The sequence below is a fragment of the Anguilla anguilla genome, chromosome 11 (genome assembly GCF_013347855.1).
Source record: "Anguilla anguilla isolate fAngAng1 chromosome 11, fAngAng1.pri, whole genome shotgun sequence".
NCBI lineage: Eukaryota > Metazoa > Chordata > Actinopteri > Anguilliformes > Anguillidae > Anguilla > Anguilla anguilla.
In genome coordinates this window covers 40,352,377-40,376,401 of record NC_049211.1, presented here as the reverse complement: position 1 = coordinate 40,376,401, position 24,025 = coordinate 40,352,377, and the positions used below count along the sequence as shown (strand labels likewise).

Here is a 24,025-nt window from a genome sequence, read left to right as displayed (position 1 = left end):
CGGAGTAGTATTAGAGGGAAAAGAGAGAGAAGAGGCAGTATTTGGTCAAAAGGGTTTGGAAATATATATATGAAGGCCAAAAGTAGCTGGTAGATCCTGTAGTTAACTACACATAACAATGCCAAAAAATTAACAGCTACAAAGTTGATCTCCAACAGATATCAATAAATTATAAGCTCTAAAAAAAAAAAATCTAGTCTCTCTGACTGGCTTTGGAGGGAGGGGGTGGAATAGCTCTCTCTTGTTCCTCCAAACTTACATACTGCACCTTTAACTACATGCAGTCTAACTACTCCCCAACACTGCCATCGTACCAGCGTCCCATGCAGGCGACCAGCTTACCAGTGTCCAAAACACAGTATGTAAAACCAGCATGCATTATGCTGGTCTTGCTGGTAACCAGCTATGCTGGTCTATGCTGGTTTTTCAAGCAGGGGTATGAAAGTCAGAATGTCAGAAACTGCCTGCTGGTTAGCTGAACACAAGACAAAAAAGTTTGGAAAGGATTTTGACCTGGGACTAATGTGGAGTTAATGTTAATATTGCTTTGGGGTAATGCCACCATGGCTGTCAGTATCCCAAAGATGAGCATCATTGCAAATTAATGGTTTTGGTTAGCCTTTAAGGTTATTCCAAAAAACTTACTCTTCAAAGGGTCAGAGCTTAACCTTAAGCTTTGACCCTTTGAAGAGTAAGTTTTTTGGAATGCTTTTCCAAAATTCCAAGTCAATGTTCTAGAACTCCATTGCTTTCAGTAATTGCACAACCAGTAATGACTGTTACATCACTATTAGAATTTTCAGTTAAGAACATTCCAATCACATACTGAAAGGGTTAAGGCTCAGAATTTGCCATCCTTTGCCCTGCTCTTTGCCACTCAGCGCAATGCCAGTGACTCTCCAGGATGGATTTCTGGGCGGTGACCTTTGGGAACACTTCTACCATGACCTGCCCTGAGCCCTAATTCACTGAGTCAGCCTCGTTACAGTGCAGACATTTGAGTCTTATTTTGCAAGAGGTTGCACCAGTCTGTGGAAACCAGCTCCACTTCGTGTCAGAACTGCGTGACGGCTGGCACCGAGCCTAGTGGTCTAAAGTTTGTGCCACAGGGCATGAGCGCGTGGACGCTTTCTGGCGGACTTCATCCCCTCAGTGTCAAGCACCCTGCGACCGCGTGCTGTCACTCTGAGTGTATACAATTGCACTGGCAATAGGTACATGTCATACATTTCATTTGCTGAAATGTTGCTTTGTTTTAAATAATTTAAAAAAAGATTTATTTTGTGCATTGAAGATTGAGAGTGTGGGAGGTTCCTTTCTTTTAGTTTGTTCCACCAGCCCGCACCTACAATCCCAGTGTGTGTTGCTCTTGTTCAATAACAGATACTTGTCAATTGTGTATGGGTAATTTCATACCACTGAGACCATCTACTCATTCTCAGTTGTTCTCCTCATGGAATTTTTACCATTGCCTTACACAAGCACAAAATAAGTTCACTGCCACAAATGATATCTCATATCTCTCATATCTCAGAGGACATTTATTTTTTGATTAGTTTCTGTTTTTCATTTTATTTGTTGTGTTTCTTCATCTTGAGGGATAATTTATTAGTGCATTGTTTCAGTTGCATTTTTTTCCGTTTTGTTTTACCCTCGTTGCTCTCGGTCCTCTGCTGATGTATTTTCTGTTTGATGTATTTTAAATGTCTGTTTATAATGTCTTCTATGTGCATGGAATATTAGGATGAATAGTGCTCATTGTGGACACAGCTAACAGGGATCTGTGTGAATGAACGAAATGAAATCAATTTCAGCTATTTGGTGACAGGTCAATGCAAAGAGACCTTTCAGGATGGCTGCCATTGGTCCCAATATATTAGAGACAATTGGGACCAATGAGCAATGGGTACTGGCCAAAAAGGAGCTTCCTTACGCTGGAAAAAAAATCTCACTTGTTCAAATAGATCAGGACTTTGCTCTTCACAACAAAACCTTATGATTTGTTCAAATCAGAGATTGACAGCAAAATGGGAGGAGCTCCCATGTCTTGTCAATCACTGACTCGTTCAAGCAGATCAGGACTTTGCTCTTTACACCAAAACCCCTGTGATTTGGGCAAATCAGTGGGACACATAGTGACCAGTTTCACAATTTTGGGACATAGTGACCAGACCTTTTCTCCAGTCACTACAGATTATTGTAGGAGTTTAAAGTTTAAGTAGGATTGCCATGGTTCTTTCAGTTTTTATTTGTAGAGAAATATGAATTTTAAAATATTGATATGCCAATCTCAATATACAGTGCAGCTGGTTTCCCTGTTTTCAAAGAGCACCAATAGAGGAAAGATTATATCTGATGAACATAAACATTATACCCATGATGTACTCCAGAGGCCTGTGTCATCACTGAGCAGGGTCACTGAGTCAGCTGGATAACTGCGCTGAGTAAAACCCTGTATCACAGAGCAGGGTCACTGAGTTAGCTGGATAACTGCACTGAGTAAAACCCTGTATCACAGAGCAGGGTCACTGAGTTAGCTGGATAACAGCACTGAGTAAAACCCTGTATCACTGAGCAGGATCACTGAGTTAGCTGGATAACTGCACTGAGTAAAACCCTGTATCACAGAGCAGAATTACTGAGTTAGCTGGATAACTGCACTGAGTAAAACCCTGTATCACTGAGCAGGATCACTGAGTTAGCTGGATAACTGCACTGAGTAAAACCCTGTATCACTGAGCAGGATCACTGAGTCAGCTGGATAACTGCACTGAGTAAAACCCTGTATCACTGAGCAGGATCACTGAGTCAGCTGGATAACTGGCACTGAGTAAAACCCTGTATCACTGAGTAGGATTACTGAGTTAGCTGGATAATGATAGCTGGACTGCCTGTGTTGTCTTTGCACTGGCATAGTGGTAAGAGAAGTGGCCCTATCCTGTGTTTGGGGACCCACCAGTACTGTAGGTCGTGAGGGGTGATTAGGTGGGCCATGAGATACGAGACTTAGTGCACATCTCTGCATATCACACACCTTCAACAAATATTACATGCTGAACTAGACGTATGCACAATACTAACTGTAGTGCTCATGCAGTTGCTTTGACATACTTATGTTGAAAGCATTCCGATTCCACACTTCATACGGGACAACTTTGAGATGGGGATACAATTTTTTTTTAGTTGGATCAGTAAGTTTTTTTTTTTTCTTCCTCAATTTTCATAGTTAGTCTGACAGAATTCATAGGACATGTATCATACAAGGGGGCAATAGCATACCCCCTAAAATATTCCATATACCGCAGCCAGAATATTAGCAATAGCCCTCACTCTCTGCTTCCGTATGCATGGACAAACAAGTGCAATAAAGGCACGTGCTTTTTTATATTTTATTATTGCTGAAGAGTTTGCCCACAGATGCTGAGTTCACTGAGTGTGCGTCTGATTTGACGGGAAATTGCGCGGATGTGGGCGAGTTCATGGCCGTTGAGTTACTTGGCAAGTCTTCAAATTACACGCAGACTGATTCAGCAGGATGCTAATGGCAAGAATGGTTTCATGTCTCTCGTGCTCCATTTTTAATTAATTGCATTTTTAAAAACAGAGAAGCACGTGGGTCTGAAACGTAACATGCGATGTTTGCATTTTTATATTTGTTATATAAAGCTTTCTACGCAGTAAAATGTCCAGTGTTAATTCAACTCTAACAGTGTTAATTCAACATTTAACAGATAACAACCACATGTTCTTTTAGGAGTTGAATTAACACTGGACATTTTATTGTGTACTTTTTTTGTTTCAGTGGATAATGAACGTTATTATCCTACAGGCACAATTATGCATGTCTTCGGGCAACAATTATTGATCACTGTCAAAGTAGACAAGTAGGCAACACAAATGACTGCAGTATATCCGCTGCCCGTGATGTGTAATCTCTAGGCGACGTGACTTACTGAAATAGACGAAAGGGGAACTCAGTGCTACAATAAGGAGTGGAAAGTGGATCTTTGTGAACCAACTTGCGACGAGGTCAATTCCCCAATGACCTGAAGCCGCTGAACACTGACGTTAAAGCAACATGGACTGTGCTACACGCACGTACAGTATGATACTGCACATAACACGATTTAGCGGCGTTCGCAGCTACAGTTAATTGTGCATATCAATCATCAGGATAAAGTTCATGGATTAAGGATAGTTTTTAAAACGTTAACAATTTTTTTGGCCACTGTATTACAGCAAAACTCTTGTCTTTGGAACTATAATTTAGTGAATTTATTGCGAAGTGCCCCGTGGAATAACTGAAGATACAATCAGATATGTCAACAACTTAATAATAATAATAATAGTAATAATAATAATAATAATAATAATAATAATAATAATAATGGAACTAGTGGAAGTTCAGCGTGGACGATGAATAGTTTAGGCTACATTGTCACAGTGAATACTAAAGCATTTCAACATTGCAACAAGATCAGCATTACAATGGCTAATATAAAAACGCTGTTCGTGCCTTTACACAATGAATACGTGCGATCTGTTCATATGACCCACTGTAAGCCAAACGTTTATCTATGAAGTACTGGGACATTAAAGAAGCGCTCTAATTTCCGGTGGTACGGAGTGTCCAGCGATTACATGGGGTGGAGTTTGTTGTATTGAAAGTGTAGCCTAGATCCTTCCCGGTACGCACGTAGGACATGAAACGCACGTGCTTTCTCTGTTGTGTTTCTCGTTACGCCTCCCGAAACGGGCGTGGACAAAAATTCCAGTATCTTTAAATAAGAGAACCGTTCAAACTTAAGTCACATAGCCTACTAGGTTTATCTGAGACAAGAGGAAGAAGCAACGAGGCATATTTCGGAATTGCGTTGGACATTTCTGAACACTTTAAGTAAGTTTTATCATCATTCATATTTTATAAGTAATGACAGAACGATAGCTTGTTTATTCCTCGAACTGGACTATCGGTTTTAGACATTACACGAGTGTCTTGCATCATGTTAAGTGTTCGAACAGGGCTTCATTGCAATAGTTGTAAGACGTCTCTCAAGCTTTCTTTTAACGGTGCATTGTTGTTTCAGAAGCAGACACTCATACTGTGTACAACAACTTGTATGTATATAATAAATTAGGTACTCGAGATTGTGGACTGCCGAACTGCTGTTTATAAAAATCCAGGATGTAAAAGTATTCAATAACTCACAGTAAAATGTTTAGTATTAAATCAACACTTAGGCTACCGAGTAGGCTGCATGCATTATTGTCCATACTGGACTCATATCTAGCCTACTCTGTCATAGTTGAAGACAGGGAATTTACTGTGCTAATTTAACTCGTGCCTCTGGAGATGGCTGTCTGGTGGTTTCTACAGAAGCTGATTTCCTGATTTACTTTATGTTGTTTTGGGTAGATGATCAGTCCAGTGTTTGAACTGAGCACCTACTGCACACAGGCGGTCCATAAACGTTAGGAAAACGAGAGAGAAGTTCTCTCAGAGAACGTGGTTAACACGGCTTTTCTTTTGGCCTGCAGGTGCAACCATACGCAAAACCCCGTGAAGGAAATGGAGACCCTGCACGAGATCATCCCGTTCGCTAAGGAGATGATGAGCCAGAAGCCTAGCCGCGGCATGGTGAAGGTGTACGCGGTGGGAACCGTGCTAGCGTTCTTCGGCGTGGTGATTGGCCTGGTAGAGACCATTTGCCGGTCTTTCTCGCCACGGGAGCCGATAGACGAAGAGTTAGCGCGGTTGATCGCTCGCGAGCATCGCCTTCAGAAGCACAAGGAGATCGAGATCGAACTGACGGAGACTTCAGCGGCCTCAGAGGCTGGAGCCGTATCCAAGCAACAAGTAGCAGCAGTGCAGAGGAACACGGCCAACCGCCTACATGCTTCATAAAATCCACTGACAACTGTATTTATAGAACTTTGTGCTTACTTGCCATGAATATAAGCCTACTGTATATGACTTATATAAACGGACAGGACAAATAAGGGAAACAATAGCGATGGCTATTATCTTCGTTATCTGACCTGTTTCACCGAATAGCTAAACTTGAACTATGTTGTGCTGCTTTGGGGATGCGCCGCAGTCCCGTGTCTGAATATTGCCTGTCAGTTAGAGTACACAGATGCGAGGGCTGACCTCCAGCCCAGTGCAACGCAGAGACGCTTGCTGCCGTGCAGCTGATGCTTGAAGACGTTTACAGCAGACGGTCACACTCCTTACCTCTGCGAATGATTACTTTTATACTTAGAGGGAGAAAAATAGCTGAATGATGTATTTGTATATTCTTTTTGCAACGCAATAAATGCATATTTTTATTTACAGTATGTCCCAGTGTACTCTTTTAAAAAATTACAGACATAAGAATTATAGAAATATGAAAATATTTACACTTTGTCAGAAGGAATTATTGCTGTTAGGGTAATATTTGAAATTTTTATCGCACCATGCAATCAGAAATTACAGCCTGCTTGACCTCCATTTGAACATGTCTGTTGTCAAAGCCATCTTACACAATATATATCTTTCCAGAAAATGGTTATCCACTTGAGCTCTGATGTTCTACATTTCTTATGAAATAATTTCCCTCGTAATGACCTCTAATGCCCCTCATCACACAATACATTTTAATAACCAATATTCCAGAAACATTTCCATTAAATAAAACATTGATAAAGTTAGAACGCCTCGCTCTTTGTGCTTAAATAAGGAGCATGTAGCACTCAAATGTAAATCTACATGCTATGACACTGCAGCGGTATATTACAATGCATAGTATTAAAAACTGTAAGGATAAAAATTGCATGATAGATGTTCACAAAAATTGTATGTATTGTTCCTTCAAATTAGGACTTTAGGTAACCGATTCTTATACTGTAGCCTACAATAAACTTTGTTGTTCTTTGTTGGATACCAAGTAACACCAGGTAACCGTTTCTCCAACCTCCGTGGATTTTAGGTAAAGTGCGACCTCTAGTGGCTGCATCAGACAGTACTGATGTTCCACATGCTCAGCTGTTCGTTCCACCTTGCTATTGAGAATAATTGATGAAATAAATAAATTAAAATGTGTTTGAGGTCATGTATAATGAAACACTGATTTCCATTGAAAATCTTTTTTTTTTTAAACCATAAGACAATAGTCTTATGTCCAAAACGCAAAAAATGCACAAATTCTATTTTTTTTTTTTTCAAACAAATGGGGGGTTTTGTTTTTTCAATATCCACAATGACAGAATTTTTTTTTGAAGACTTTTACGATGAAAAATTCATTTCCATCGAAAATGCTCAAAATACATAATATGTATATATAATCTGATGCCCAAAATATGTATTTAAAAAATTAAAAAAACAATCAGCGTTTGTTCAACACTCACATGAATAGCGTGTTTGCAGACATGATGAAAAATAAACTTTTGTGGAAAATCAGCAAAACACATAAGACTAATCTTATGCTCAAAATGAAATTTGGGTTAACCGACTTCGTGTATGACATATCTTTCGAACTATATTTCCAGTCCATTTTCATCTAGAGGTCTAAATTCCGGGTTTTGCTCACTGGGAAGGGTTAGACTTTTAATTTATTTACATTTTGGAGATAAGGTAAGCCTAAGGCTAATTTGGTTTAATCAATTGCAGTATTTTGGAAAATATTAATTGAACACATTTTCCACATAAGCTAGGCTACTATCGTTGACAATTAGTTTTAACCATTCCACTTTTTGCACGCAGCGGACAAGAATTCGGCTAGTCACTGCTTTAATGGTGACGGTGTAAAGTGAAAAACTGCTATTCAGTAATGGTTGACAGCTTATGATGACTGCCTATCATCTCACAGCACTGTCTACACAACATGTAGTAAGCGTAATGCTTCTTAGTCAATTAAGCCCAATCAACAAACTCGTTGCTAATGTTTAATGTAAGTGTCCGGTGAACTGCGTCATATTAATAACAAGTTTGTAATGGAACACCCACTAGGACTATCACAGCTCACGTCTGTGACAAACATTCTATGTTCCAATTCCAAAGTGCATCACAAAGTCAGACAGCCTCTGTTTGGGCATTCGTTGGGCATTATGACGGCATACCATATAACAAATATTAGACGGTATAACATAACATAACATTAACAGACTAGTGCAAGTAAAGACTGGATGAATGCTTTGTTGCAAAAGTCTCAGCTTCGGATAAGTGGTATTTCAACATGCCCGCGAAACCAGGAGCCGTGCCGAACGTCAATGCGGGCATAATGATGAGACCGAACGCAGGTAAGTAATATGATAGTCTAGGATTTTTAGTATAAATTAGTGTTTTAAATGATCACTTACGAAAGCACACTTTCAATTCCTTATTTAAATAACGTAATAACGTAAACAATACTTGTTTGCTGTCATGAGGCAATTTATCATTGATTTATGAAAGGCGCACACACTTGAATTAAGTCCGCCTGGTTGTACCGCGATGTCTTGTTTCCAACACTGCACAGCTGCAGCTGTGGCACCAAAGACGGTTTTAAAACCACTGTCAATAGTTCACAATTACAAAATATTTCGGATTCATGGTGTCACAGTTATATTAATGTTACTGATCCTTTTCCCCTCTCTTGATTCTAAATCAAGTTTCGAGGAGAAAGGTGGCATTTGGCAGTTGCCAAGAGAGGCCTATATTTCCAACACATTTCGCCCATGACAGGATGGGTAACAAGATGTTACTGAAAGGACCTCCTCACCTAGGCCCTGGTTGCTATGACAGCCACAATGTGAGTTTACAACACGGCTGGGAATGTTGTAGCTTTCTGTAGAGTAGGTACTATGGTACCTTCATATTTTTATTTCATGCACTACTAAAAACCTTATGGAGACAGCACTCATATACCTGCTGTACAAATTATGTCTGAATTACAAATTAATTTGATTAATTGCACTCTGCATAGAGAAGTGTTCTTGTTGTGTAAGCAGTCGCCATTTTGTCTTGTCAGTGGGGCACTATAGCTTATGAACTGAAGAGGCCAGTAATCAAAGGATACACCCTGGCCTCCCGGACATCGATACGCTTTCCAACCATCAAAGAGGTACTATCCAGCTCTGTCCACCCTGTAGTGGAGTTCTCTGCATTCAAACATGGCCTCTGTTGTTTCAGGGAGCTTTAGCAATTTGGCCCACAAGACTCTCTTTCTCAAGGCAGCCAAGATCCAGTACCTGTACATGGAGAAAGTTTTATTGTACAGTGTGCAGTCTAGGGTTGTTTAGATAACAACAGATAACAAGGGGGTGTGCTTTTGTTTGGAATAATGTGGTAAATTTCCTGAACGATTGACTGAGTTATGAAGCGCCTGGCCGCCCTAGCCACAGCATGGTGAACATTATTTCAGGAAGCATACGTGTGGCGTTTTCCCCTCCCCAGTCCACCAGTCCTTCGCCCCAGACGTACCAGCAGGACTGGGTGAAGCCCAAACGCCCTGTACCGTCCAGGGTCCCGTTCCACTCCTCCGAACCCAGGTTCCGGGCCCCGGGCGTGACGCAAGACACCACCCCTGGGTGAGTGCAGTTCTGCTGGCTCCAAACACTACACTCGGAGAGCAAAGCTACAGTGGAGGCTTATGTTTGTTCTTTAGGGAACCAAGTTTCCAAACGTATCCTGAAAGTACACTAATGTTCTATTTGGGTACTAAGTACCTTTACCAACATAAAAAGGTACAAATTAATAATGTATTGCTGGCTTGGTGCATAATTTTATGTACCTATAGGGTACCACCCCAATGACAAGTGTTTGTACCTTAGTAGGCACTTTTTCATACCTTCACCTCTGAGAGTGTAGCGAGGGTACAGTGAGGTTTCATACAACCAAACGGGGCGGAGCTAAGTACAATATGCTATCAATATACTTTACACCAGGCTGGTTAGCAGAGGATGGGCTCACTGTCTATAGCCACGTTCCTCCTGAGATTCCTTCCCACTGGGGAGTGTTTCTTACCTCAGTGCTTGCTTTTTGGGGGTTCCAGCCTGGTTTTTCAGCTCAATTCTCCTTCTTCTACTCTGTATAGTGTCTTTGGTAAAGTTCTATGTAAAAAGTGCTATACAAATAAAATTGATGTGATTTTATAGTAATATGCTATCAGTATCTATGTGGCTGTGGAGAGCCACCCCTTTAAATGTATTCAAACAGGTGGTTTTCACCCCTGGTCCTGGCCTACCCCCTGTGTACGCTGGTTTTTGTTCCAGCTAATATTTGTGTTTGATTAAGTTTATTGAAAGCATGTTCCATAAACAGACTTCAACACAATGCTGGTTTGGCTCATTACCATTTGCTTTGTCCTTGAGCTCTTCATTTTCCGCATATGGTTTAGTATCAGTGACCAGGTGTACGCATTCAGCATTTACCACTTCATTCATTTCATTCAGCTCAATTAATGAATCAATACAAAAAGGAACCCCTTCCAGAATTAATAATTTACCACTGCATATAACAGAAAATTTAAAGCATTAATTGTCTAAAAATGGACCTGACTGGCCGAATGTCCTTCAATTAATAAGGATTATTAATTCTTTTTAATATGAATATTTTTCTGGCGTGTCATTGAGAGAGTAATCATTAAAAACAATGAATAACTCTTGATTACAATTGTACACAGGGGTGGCCTACTCCAGGACAAGGCCCGAAAACCACTGATTTAAACAGATCAGTGGCTGACAGTTCATTACAGCCCCACTCATTAAGGGGTTTATGAAACCCTCCTCTCCCATGACTCATTAATACTGACACCAGACCATGAAACATGCTTTCACTGTGTGGCCAAGTCTGTGCCTGCAAACAAGCAGTGCTGTGTCAACATTGCCCTGTCCACACTGGCTGTCCACATGTACATTTCATAAGACAGACAAATGCACGTTACTGATCAAAGGACGTGTGACAAGATGTGTGATGGAGTCTGTAGAGTGACCTACTCTCAAGTCCCCCAGCGTGGGATGAGTTTGAACCCCCTGCCAAGCCACTTTTTCAGCTCCAGTCCCTTCCCTTGCTCTGTGTCACCTTCTCTGCTTTCTACCCTTCTGAATAAAGCAAAAAATAAGAAACTGTCCTACTCTCTTTTTGTGGCACAGTGTTTAAAGAATATGATGACTTCAGCAGCTCACTGTAATGTGTTCCACAGCCCAGGGACATACAGCCATGACACTGTTCAGAACAGGCAGGTGGCCTGGCCCATGAAATTTGGTGCTACAGACTGGGACCTGGTCGTCCAGCCAAAGAAGATAACTCTCAGGACTGAGGTAAGTTTTTTCACTCGCTTACTTTACCTCCTTGCCTCTTTTCCTCGTGTCCTTTCTTAGCTCCTTAGCTCCACCCACCAAGGAAACACATGCTAGGCAAATGGAATGTCCTTGCTCTGTCAAATTCGAGTTTCAAACCATGTCAATTACAAACGTGGCAGGTGGGGATAGGTGGATCCACAGTACGTCACGTTCTGGAAAAAATACCTCCTCAAAAGATGCACTTGTGTTTTCTTGCTCAAGAATCCTCCAGGAGCCTCCAAGCTCCTTGTTCCCAACTGGTTCAAGTAGCACTTGATAGGTTTGAATGTCCTTAATGACAGCGGACCTCGATTTCCCAGTCAGACGAGAGCCGAGGAGCCAAGGACAGATAAAATAAACTATTGGAATGAGCCCACAGAATCTAGAGCAGAGGTGGCCAACCTAAGTCATGGAGAGCCACAGGTTCTGCTGGTTTTTGTTGTTGCTCAGCTTCTAATTGATTAATTAAAGCAGTCTATTAGTGAACTTACCTCACCTGGATTCTTGGGTCAAAAACCAGAAGACCCAGCAGCTCTCCAGGACCAGGGTTGGCCACCTCTCATCTAGAGAGCAGAAAATCCTAAAATGCCAACTTTTTTATGCTGGTCTAACTGAAGCAGACAATATCTGCTTTCAGCAGCTACCTTTGCCTTACCTTCAACTTTAGATACAGCATTACCTTCTTTTAAATGGGTGCATTATGCATAAAGAATGCAAGTGCCATGGTAGTCTCTATAGTATTTTATGATCCCCCTGTACTTCTCAGCCAATCACAGATGTTACAGTCACATGTATACACTGCATATAAAATAATGAATTTTATTTGTCTAGTGTGTTTCTTTAGTTACATGTCAATATGGGAGCTGTGAATATTTAAACAAACCTAGAACAATCTCAAGCAGGGTTTCAAATTCAAGTCCTGGAGGGCCGCAGTGTCGGCAGGTTTAACTCCAGTCCTGGAGTGTCACTGGGTCTGTAGGTTTAACACCAGTCCTGGAGGGCCACAGTGTCTGCAGGTTTAACTCCAGTCCTGGAGGGGGCGCAGTGTCAGCAGGTTTAACTCCAGGCCTGGAGGGCCGCAGTGCCTGCAGGTTTAACTCCAGTCCTGGAGGAGGCGCTGTGTCTGCAGGTTTAACTCCAGTCCTGGAGGGCTGCATTGTCGGCAGGTTTAACTCCAGTCCTGGAGGGCCACAATATCTGCAGGTTTAATTCCAGTCCTGGAGGGTCACAGTGTCTAGGTTTAACTCCAGGCCTGGAGGGCCGCAGTGCCTGCAGGTTTAACTCCAGCCCTAGAGGGGGCGCTGTGTCGACAGGTTTAACTCCAGTCCTAGAGGGCCACAGTGCCTGCAGGTTTACCTCCAGTACTGGAGGAGGTGCTATGTCTGCAGGTTTAACTCCAGTCCTGGAGAGCTGCATTGTCGGCAGGGTTAACTCCAGTCCTGGAGGGCCACCATATCTGCAGGTTTAATTCCAGTCCTGGAGGGTCACAGTGTCTGCAGGTTTAACTCCAGTCCTGGAGGGGGTGGTGTGTCTGCAGACATTTGTGTTGAGTCAGCAGGCAATCAAGGCCTTGACAACAAGGGGCTCTTTCCAATCACTTATTTTACCTCCTTCGATCCTTTCCTTGTGTCCTTCCCTCACTGCTTAGCTCCACCTTAAGGAGGATGCAAGGAAAGGATGCGAAGAAAGAATGCAAGGACGGAGGAAACGAGGAAACGTGTATTTGGCAAATGGAACGTCCTTGTTCAGTCAAGCGTCAGTTTGATGCCACGTCAATTATAGTCATAGCAGACTGGAAGAGGTGGATCAACCGGTCAACCATTTACACACCATGCCTTCTGAAAAAAAATTTCCACAAGAGACACACTCGTTTCCTTACTCAAGCATCCTTCAGGAGCCTCCTGGCTCCTTGCCTCAGCTCCTTAGAGGAGCATTTAATGCCATAAAGGTGGCGGATCTCGATTGATTTCCAGGTCAGTTGAGGACCGAGACAACAACTTATAAAATAAGCGATTGGAATCAGCCCAAGGTGTTCTACGGTAGATCCAATCCAGTAACAAATCCTGTTCCTGGATTCCTTTTAGTGGGGAAAACGGTTCATTGAGACTCTGAATGAAGCCGAGAAAAACTTGTCCCCTCCATTTTTTGTAGGCCCCGTCTGAAAGGGATTTCAAGAAACAGAGGGACAAAGTGGCACAGCTTGACCTGTACTACACCTGAACCTGCGCCTGAATCCATACCTGTGTCTACACCTGGAGAACAAAAACGGACCCAGCAAATTCATCTCTCACTGTTGATAACACACCCCCTCTCACTCACGAGAACACAGTGCGAGTGTTCGTCCTTGAAATCCGAACAGGGATTTGTCAACTCATATCACAAGCACATCTGTTCGGCTGTCTTTTATCCCCACTTTCACAAAGCCCTTTGTTTTATTTCAATATTCTATAAACCTATGTCTCATGTAGTTCTCTGTACTTCTACAAGTGTCACTGTAAAAAGTCCTGTCCAAATACATGTGCTGTAAGAACTGCAGGGTGTGAGAATTAAGTTTTTCACAGATCCCCTCCCTGTATAATGGTCCCCTGTAGAGTGAGAATGACCAGGTAGTCTGCAATTCAGGTCTGAGTCCTAAGATATGGGCAGTTACAGTCACTGCATTGGATGGGCTGTGTAAGGTTCTCTAGCCTAGCAACGGCCTAGCAAGCCAGCAAGTCATAATAGTTTCAAAACTGAGGCTGATTTAAAAATTCAAACTGCAAATATACCATGGACCACACAGGTTAAATATAATAACAACAAAATATTGAACAAAAGTAATCCAAACATCCAGGGACACTGTTAGAGAATGATTTCCAAAAACTATTTTTGACGAGTGCACCTTTAATGAAGGCCTCCAATTTTCTCGGCAATTCGTTCGTTGGCAGGAACAGCTCGCGTTTGTCACCAAACAAATGTTCCAAACGGCCCAAACAGGAACTGTTTGCAGTTCACTCAAAGAGAGAGAAGCTTACTTATACACAAAAAATAAAATCTCAATTAAGGACCATTTATATTCATAATGACAAAAAAAACAAAGTAAAAACAAAGTCTGTACATGCTTTCAGCACTAAAGAAATATGCGTTGATGGTTTAAGTCCTGTGTGTTCGACAGCACTGGAGTGAAAGACGGGTAGCTTCAGGTCAAACGCTGAAGGTCGAAGACCACACTGTCTCTCCACAGACGAGGCCAGGCGCCCAATCGGCCTGTTTCTCCTCTCCTGCGTCCGCGCGTCCACTCTCCTGTCCGTGCGTCCGCGGCTCCTTCACGACGACGCGCGTCTCACACACTGGCTCTTCCTGCTGGTGTGCTCCTGCGTTTTTTTGTGTGTCTGTGTGTGTGTTTGTTTGTGGGGGAGAGCGACGGAGAGAGAGAGAGTCCGTTAGCGTCCGCTAGGCGCTCACTTCTTCCGCCTGACTTTGGGCTTCTTGACTGGCCGCAGGTAAGGGTTGTCGATCATGTTCTCCTCGTTGGCCTTCGCTGTGGGCACCACTCCACCAGGGGGCAGCACAGAGTTCTCCTTGTCCGCTCCGGAATCATCCTGCCATGGAGGGGGGAGTGTCAGTAACACATCTAATAGAGCGGAGCTGAAACTCCTTCACAGAATTAATTCACACATCAAACACCCAGGCAGTATGCCCCCTCCAAAAGTACACAAAAATGTCCAACCCAGATCATCTAAAAACCAATAAAAATGCATGGCAATGACAGCAAAAAAATGATGATAGTACCTTTTAACAAGTGCTTCAAGAAATTAGAGAAGGACTCAGGATGATGATGTTGGGTGTAAGGAAATGAGGACTGAGAATGATGTTGTTGGGTGTAAGGAAATGAGAGGACTGAGAATGACGATGTTGGGTGTAAGAAATGAGAGAAGGACTCAGGATGATGATCCTGGGTGTAAGAAATGAGAGAAGGACTCAGGATGATGATGTTGGGTATAAGAAATGAGAGAAGAGACTCACACTGATGATGTAATGAGGGCACTGAGGACAGAAGGGACTCACGCTGATGATGTAATGAGGGCATTGAGGACAGATGGGACTCACGCTGATGATGTAATGAGGGCATTGAGGACAGATGGGACTCACGCTGATGATGTAATGAGGGCATTGAGGACAGAAGGGACTCACGTTGATGATGTAATGAGGGCATTGAGGACAGAAGGGACTCACACTGATGATGTAATGAGGGCACTGAGGACAGAAGGGACTCACACTGATGATGTAATGAGGGCACTGAGGACAGAAGGGACTCACGCTGATGATGTAATGAGGGCACTGAGGACAGAAGGGACTCACGCTGATGATGTAATGAGGGCACTGAGGACAGAAGGGACTCACGCTGATGATGTAATGAGGGCACTGAGGACAGAAGGGACTCACGCTGATGATGTAATGAGGGCATTGAGGACAGAAGGGACTCACGCTGATGATGTAATGAGGGCACTGAGGACAGAAGGGACTCACGCTGATGATGTAATGAGGGCACTGAGGACAGAAGGGACTCACGCTGATGATGTAATGAGGGCATTGAGGACAGAAGGGACTCATGCTGATGATGTAATGAGGGCACTGAGGACAGAAGGGACTCACGCTGATGATGTAATGAGGGCATTGAGGACAGAAGGGACTCACGCTGATGATGTAATGAGGGCATTGAGGACAGAAGGGACTCACGCTGATGATGTTGCCGGAGGCGTTCTCATTGTCCGTCTGGTCGTCCTGCTCTGAGGAGTCCGTCTCCTCCAGGGTCTGCAGCTCCAGCTCTGACGGCAGCAGAGCGTTCAGGTACGGGATAGAGCTTGGTCTCGCTGCGATCACTGACAACACAACCACAGACCAGCGATCACTGACAGCAGAACCACAGACAGACCCGCGATCACTGACAACACAACCACAGACAAACCCACGATCACTGACAACACAACCACAGACCAGCGATCACTGACAGCACAACCACAGACTAGCGATCACTGACAGCACAACCACAGACAGACCCGCGATCACTGACAACACAACCACAGACAGACCCGCGATCACTGACAACACAACCACAGACAGACCCGTGATCAGACAACACAACCACAGACTAACCCACGATCACTGACAACACAACCACAGACTAACCCACGATCATTGACAACACAACCACAGACAGACCTGCGATCACTGACAGCACAACCACAGACTAGCGATCACTGACAGCACAACCACAGACAGACCCGCGATCACTGACAACACAACCACAGACAGACCCGCGATCACTGACAACACAACCACAGACAGACCCGTGATCAGACAACACAACCACAGACTAACCCACGATCACTGACAACACAACCACAGACTAACCCACGATCATTGACAACACAACCACAGACAGACCTGCGATCACTGACAACACAACCACAGACAATCCCACGATCACTGACAACACAACCACAGACAGAATCGCGATCACTGCCAACACAACCTCAAACACACACACGATCACTGACATACGAGAACAGGGCTAAATATGAACAGTATTATTATATTGTCATATAACCTTATTGCCACATAAGCAAGAGAGACAGCTAGGGTGCAAAAGATAATGCACACTAAGAGAGATGAACACTCCCAGAGTAAAGTTGCACTGGTAAAGTGCCACCCGTACAGCACTGAGCAGGTCAAAGGCATTCCTAAGGAAAGAGTACATGCGGGACGCAGTTGGAGCTCACGGGGGAAGGCGGTGACGTCGTCCTTGAACAGGCTCTGCGTCTCTCCGGTTTTGGCCATGAAGCGGGTGAGAGCCCGCTCCACGTCCCGCCGCTGGGACGCCGCCTTCTCCCGCACCACCTGGTAATCCGACACGGGCTCCCGGAACGTCTGCCAGGGGCACGGCGCAAACAGTCAGCCAGCAGGCTTTGCACCCAGGCCCGCAGACACAGCCCGTCAGTGAGCAGGCTTTTAATACAGGCCCAGGAAGCTCTCACACACAGCATTATTCATAAAGGAGGAAGTCCTCCCATATAATGATTTTTCAGAGATATTATAGTAATAACAATATTTCAATTTATTTTTAATTTGCCTTGTCAAATATGTCAGGTCACCTCTCTATTCACCAATATCTTTATCTAAATTCACGATACCCTACATCTCATCAGTAATTTCAATCTAAAAGACTCATTTTCACGTAAATATTTCTGCAGCTGCATCACTGAGAACGCTGATAGGCTGTAGTTAACCCGGTAAGGCCTGAAGACATCTGAAGCCATTTTACACTACCCCTCCCTGGAAGGGCTTATATCCCCAGACACATACACACTGCAGACACGGATCATACACAGCTAGAAACTAAATAACTATCACTATGGTGCTTGATTGCTGACTCTGTGTATCTGCTGTGGTAAGTTTGAGTTCACTAGGTGTCCCTGACTATATACAAACGAGTACATTTTAGAATGACCTTTTCTTCCTGCTCAATCTATGCACCCTAAGCTATAGATTTGGGGCACATTTGTTATCATATCACACAATCTTAGCGTAAAATCAATGCATTTATCACCAGCAGTCAGATTGCGGGGGGTGGGGTTGTTTTGATTATTTGGACTACAAAAGGTCCTCGTCCAGGACTACACTCACATGCCGACACTATGCTGCAGCAGACAAGTAGTGCTTTCAAATGCATCATACATTGTGACAAGATATCCATCTTCTGTTATTCTGTTTCTCCCTGGGCATGCCTCCGCTAATCGTATTTTCTGCTATGACTAGGGTTGGGTTGGTTTCCGGTTTTACTGGTCCGGTCCGGTGTATGAGCTTAAACCGGTTTGATTTTATGCGAACCGACTGAACCGGCATTTGTCATTATGAGACGTAGCCTACTGGCAAATTAAAAAGTAACGTACATCAGCAACCTGTGCCGACGGCGCTAAATCAAACTTGTATTGCATTAGTAATAAACAATATGACAGCGTGATTAACATAATATTATGTTTGTTTATAAACGGAGCCACTAGTGTCTTAGTGCAATAAAAAAGATTGACAGGCCTTGCGCAATTTAGTGCCGAGGCCGGCAACAAGGAGATCAAATTTCATTATACAACGGCTTGGCTGAATACTCGATTCTGATTGGTCCAAGCGTGGGCATTATTTCTCAGTAAAGGGACACCTTGGCCTTTTAACAGTTCTAAAATCAATGTGGTACAAAATCCAGCATTCTAAAGCAGTTTAAACAGCAACTTTCCCTTTTTGAATTGTTGTTACATCCCCTCCCGTTTTCAATGTTTAAGTTCACAATTGATGGTTGAATCACATTTTTACAAGACACTAGTTACTGTCAGCTTTACAAATCGGAATCGCCCCTTATTTGGACAGTAGAATAGGCGTTACGCATTTAACTCATGGCTACGGACGCATTTTCATCTGTATGTTTGTGAACGATTGCGTTTATCATAACCGCTGTTTTGAATACAATTCAATAGTCAGCTAGCTAGCTAGCCAAGATAACAAGCATGCCGTGAGACCATTCTGACCTAAAACCAAGAATTTAAATATTGGCTAGGTGACAAGTGACGGCAAACATATCATAAAGCTAGCTGGCATTCAAAACCCGTTTCAGAGGGTCTTAGAAAGACGTTATGTCTGCACTGCGCGGCCACACCATTTAAAAAGCAAGACAGTGCTAGGGAGATTAATTTGATTGACATATGGTTGCATGCAGTTTTATTAAATAATGTAATGACAAAAAATACCAAAATTGGTGCTAATTGTATGGTACAAAATGAGAAGGAACTATTTTTTCTTGATAGCATAATTGTTTTCATAGAATTAACGACCAGAGGTTTGTGCTTAACAATGGTGCAAATATCGGACCAGAGTGTAGCACAGTGGGTAAGGAACTGGGCTTGTAACCGAAAGGTCGCAGGTTCGATTCCCGGGTAGGACACTGCCGTTGTACCCTTGAGCAAGGTACTTAACAGAAATTGCTTCAGTATATATCCAGCTGTATAAATGGATGCTATGTAAAAGTTGTGTAAGTCGCTCTGGATAAGAGCGTCTGCTAAATGCCTGTAATGTAATGTAAAATAGTACTACCAACTAGAGTTTTTGCATAACAACGGACCAAATAGAACTACCAACCGGAGTTTTGCTTGACAACGGTAAAGCCGCTACACTCTCATTCATCGGCTCTCATTATGTCCCACTCGGGAGCGGCTGAGTCACGTGCGGCGCCTAGTGGTAAGATTCGGTATTACCAGTCCGGTCCGGTAATTGGCTTAATATCAAACCAATTTGAAAATTTTTACATCGGCCCAACCCTAGCTATGATTCCAATTAGTTGCATCTTCTGATAATGGACACAAAATATATGAGCGTTTCAGCAGATGTGAAGCAAGAGAAAGTTCCGGATGGACGGACAGTGTGCTGAGGGTGCAAGTTCGTGGCCGACCGGCGTGGGAGGTCTTACCGGGGTTTTGATGTAGGTGTGGGGGTCAGGGAATTCTGGGAAGTGGCTGGGGATGTGCGAGGGGTGTGTCCGTTTCTGTCCCGCAGTCAGGGCTTTGGGGGCGACGGGCGCGTTGGTCACAGGGGCTGAGGAAAGGGGAGAGAAGAACACACCACTGAGACCCTTCACTCCAGCAGGCTCTATCAGCCTGCCTTCAACCCTTTAAGGTGTGAGGTCACAAATACGTGATTAGAATGTTCTTAACTGAACATTCTAATGCTGATGTCACAATCACTACTGGTAATAGAAAGCAACGGAGTTCTAGAACACTGACTTAGAATTTAGGGGGGGAAAAATAAATAATTTTTTTTAAAAACCTGCTCTTCAAAGAGTTAAGGGTCAACATGCTAATAGCTGCAGCCACATCACGCATAATGCTAAGCCAAACATGTTGATCTCGGTGCAAAAGTTACTCAGCTCAGGTATTTTTAACCAGGTGAATCAGTGTCCAACTAGGCAGCTCATCCAATAACCGTTTGGTTCAGGGTCCGGTACGTTTACTGCTGCATACGATGCCTTCAGTAAAGTAGATACCTGAATACTCTGAATGGGTTAAAGTTGCAGCCTCCTAATTATGGACGAGTGCCAATTCACAAACAGCAGATTACAAAATATCAAGCTCAACAGAACTGAGTGAGATGAAAGAACAGTGTTTGAAGGAGGAAGTTGTGCAAATTACTGGTAGTGACAAGAATCTATGAAGCATTTATGCTTTTCCGTTTTGTTCTGCTGATTTGTGCATATGTTCTGTAGAAATTATCTTGATGAATGCAATCATAATAGTGTGGAGGATTTTTATAGGTTATTTTATAGGTTTTCTTATGGGTTACTTACATTGTTGTATTCATGTGCATGAAATTAATATTTCCATTTTCGTTCTGCGGACTGATATGTACAGAAGAAATGTTCTTGATGAATGTTATGACAATTATGTTGAGGATTTTTAACATTCCACAAAGGACCACGTTGAAAAACCAAAAACAAAATCAATCAAAGACATCTGGTTGTGTGCACATCGCTTACAGGAGACTGAGCAGAACAGTAATGCCTACGTGCCTCGCAGTACAAGCAACATCGCTGGCAGCCTTCTTCTGCACCTGTGAGCATTATGTACAGATTCTGGCACAGCAGGAAATGAGATATTCTGACCCACATGGAGATTTCCCCAGAAATCAGACACACAAAGCGACAGAGAGCAGATGCTATGAAAACAGAACACACTCACGCGCTGTAATAACCATCCTCTGGGACCTCTTCGCATAAACGGGCAGGCTGTCCACATTGAAGCCTGCGGACGAACCAACAGCGAGACGGACCCAGGTCACATAAAATCAGTGTTTTATTTTTCCACATCAAACCTGTGTTTTATTTTTCACACCAAACCTGCGTTTTACTTTTTTAAAAGCGATTGGGGGTGAAAACGCAGTTATTTCAAACCCCTCGGAGACAGCGCTGGGCCTCACCCATCTCTATGAGCGCGAGCACCACGTCGGACAGCGTGGGGGTGATCCTGGCCGTGTGCTCACAGTAGCCCTTCGCACTGCGCCCCACCTCGGAGATGTCTGGAAGGAGCGGAGCAGGAGGAGAGAGCTGAGAATCCCGCACACGCACCTCATCAAAGCTCCCAGCAACTCATTCATTAACTTATCAACAGCATATTACTACTACCATCATCATCATCATCATCATTATCATTATCCCCACAACCCTGGATCGGGCGAGTGGGTATAGATAACGGATGGATATTATTATTGTTGTTACTACAAGATTGCACTGAAATTCTCCTCTTTGTGATCTCAAAGTACTTTACAGAGAAGGGTAATCTCTACCACCAATCTGCAGCACCCACAAGAGTACTGCAGAGCGGCCATATTGGGCAGGAGTGTAGTATAATGGCGAAGGAGTTGGTCTTGTAACTGAAAGCTCTCAGGTTCGAGTCCCCGCTAAGACGTGTAAATGGATGCAACGTAAATGCTATGTAAAAAGTTGTGTAAGTCGCTCTGGATAAGAGCGTCTGCTAAATGCCTGTAATGTAATGTTATGTAATATTGGGCCAGAACGTTAAGCAGACTTTATATAACATTTGGAGGGAAAGAGTCGGGGAATGCAATTGGGGCCGGGATACATACAGCTCTGGATCATCTCTGTCAGGGACTCCACGGCGGACTTTTCCGCGCTGTCGAACCCGCATTCCGTCAGCAAGGAGCTCACCACAACCTGCAGGGTGCGCCGGCGAGCCAGGTAATAATTCTCCGCAGGATTCGACGTCGTCTTACTCCCTCCCGATCGCTAACAGGGAGAAAAGGCGGTGACAATCCCGCACAAGGTACAGCACCCTATTTTCAAACGGAACTACGTAAGTGTATACTGTGCTTTTCGTGATCTCAAAGTACATTACAGTGACTTATAATTTCGTTTATCATATAATGCATTACCACTGAGGCGAAAGTGTTGTAACAAAAGTATAATTTAAGCAGGCTAGCTGCCGGTCAAACGCCAAAAATACCCTGCGTATTTTATCAGTTCACAGATACTGCTGTTTGGCCAATCGAAGTATCAGAAATATTAGCGCCCGGGTCTGTCAGAAGTACTCAGTGCATTTCCGGTGCCCCAGAAAGTTTTACTTCCTGCCGAGCCGTGTTACTTTCCTGTAAAACTGTGATCGGTCGATAAAGAAAAAAAACATTAAAATATATTAATGTTGTTGATTTTCAGCTCGCTAACAAAGCAGAAGTGACACAGGCCTAAGTAAGTTTAGGGTCACTTTAGAGGTCACAAACAAAACAGACTGCATTTCTTTGACTTTATTTTACAGGACACGTTCACTCGACATTTTAGCTAACCATATTCGTTATTAGAAGTGGTTTTCACATATGAAATAAAGCTAAGCACGGTATGACAGCCAATACCGTGGTTAAATAGATAGCTTCATATTTCTCCTGCTACTGTAGCTACCTGCACAGTGACTACAAGATGCTGAAGCTATGAACTAGGAGGGGTATCTAGCTAGCTACCTGGAGTGCAAGTAATTTCAAAGCGTAATAGGTAGCCAGTTAGGTAGAGTTAATTGCTGCAATTTAACCGCAAAACTAACGCAGCTTCTTTCGTGAGCAACACAGCATGTGAGGCACCGAATCAGATTACAATGCAGACCCCTACCACTAACCGTTAGCTTGCTAGCTAATTAGCTAAATATGAACACAGATTTTCTAATGAAAACACATTACGATAGTTAGCCAAAACCATGCTAGTCTATATGTGCACTCTGCTGCCACATGATCGTTAGACTAGCTAATTCTAATTAACGCTGGCTAGCTAGCTAAGTTATCTAACAATGTTACATTGGCAAAACCCGTTTACCTGTGGACTACTAAAGCTACCTAGCTAACGTAAGTTAAGTTGCCTAGCTCCACGTCGGTCTACAACGGTTCGTCTTACAACTACCGAGAGTATCTAGCTAACTAAGCAGTGCTAGCTCTAGTTAGTTCCTGGATTCTAGACACCTGGCCACGTTAAAGATAACAGACTTTACTAGCAACGCGCTAGTGCTAACTAGCTAGTGTTGAATAAGCTAACTCGTTAGCTACCGTAATCAAGACAACCGTTTCGTGCGCGTGGCTTCTATAAACAAGCTTGGCAACAGGCAAAAAGCTAGCTAAATGACATCAAACTCGTTGTTTGGAGAGAGGTGGACAAACAAATAAACGTCTACAAACAAGCTGGACAAACGGAGATATTCTAATATGCATAGTTACCATTCCCGTTCCTAAAGAATTACTCCCCACCACCGCTGGGTCCGCCATCTTCGTTTATGTTTAGTCAAGTTCCTGGCATGTTGTTTTTTCCTATGGACAAAATCTGTTCTCCCCTCATTGGTCTGCAATCCCCCACGTGATACTTATTCACAAATCCATGTTGCACAGAAGGTGTGAAAACCATCAATCTATTTTAAAAGACAAGTTTCACTTTTCAGAAGACTTGTGTTGAAGTACCTTGGTTGTACAACGGAAAGGCTTATATTTTAGGTTTTTGGTGGAGGGACTTTCATATTTTGCGATATGTTTCCCTGTATCAGTTGTTTAGCACCTTTGGGCAACCAACATCAGGGCATGGCCTTGGACCCGAACCCCTAAATCGTAATTATAGTGACAGGTGTTAAAATAATTTAACAATTCAATTGATTGAAAATAT

The 24,025-nt window shown here is 43.2% G+C and overlaps 3 protein-coding genes across 3 annotated transcripts; 2 read left to right on the top strand and 1 right to left on the bottom strand.

The window, feature by feature from the left end:
- Positions 1-4,743: 4,743 nt before the first annotated feature.
- On the top strand, positions 4,744-6,336 carry LOC118207415 (G0/G1 switch protein 2-like). The gene is made up of 2 exons (XM_035380942.1): positions 4,744-4,897; positions 5,539-6,336. Exon 2 carries the CDS (start codon positions 5,570-5,572, stop codon positions 5,903-5,905), a length of 336 nt encoding a protein of 111 aa, XP_035236833.1. The 5' UTR covers positions 4,744-4,897; positions 5,539-5,569; the 3' UTR covers positions 5,906-6,336.
- Positions 6,337-8,060: 1,724 nt separating this feature from the next.
- LOC118207621 (protein pitchfork-like) lies at positions 8,061-13,788 on the top strand. Its single transcript, XM_035381390.1, has 6 exons — positions 8,061-8,280; positions 8,632-8,771; positions 8,991-9,083; positions 9,416-9,549; positions 11,163-11,280; positions 13,453-13,788. The coding sequence occupies exons 1-6, from the start codon at positions 8,217-8,219 to the stop codon at positions 13,519-13,521; spliced, it is 618 nt and encodes a 205-aa protein (XP_035237281.1). The 5' UTR covers positions 8,061-8,216; the 3' UTR covers positions 13,522-13,788.
- A 376-nt stretch (positions 13,789-14,164) lies between these two features.
- taf8 (TAF8 RNA polymerase II, TATA box binding protein (TBP)-associated factor) lies at positions 14,165-23,701 on the bottom strand. Its single transcript, XM_035381389.1, has 8 exons — positions 23,590-23,701; positions 21,964-22,123; positions 21,298-21,396; positions 21,060-21,122; positions 19,796-19,920; positions 17,064-17,211; positions 16,021-16,163; positions 14,165-14,882 (listed from the first exon to the last, which is right to left on the bottom strand). Exons 1-8 carry the CDS (start codon positions 23,635-23,637, stop codon positions 14,742-14,744), a joined length of 927 nt encoding a protein of 308 aa, XP_035237280.1. The 5' UTR covers positions 23,638-23,701; the 3' UTR covers positions 14,165-14,741.
- Positions 23,702-24,025: the final 324 nt, after the last annotated feature.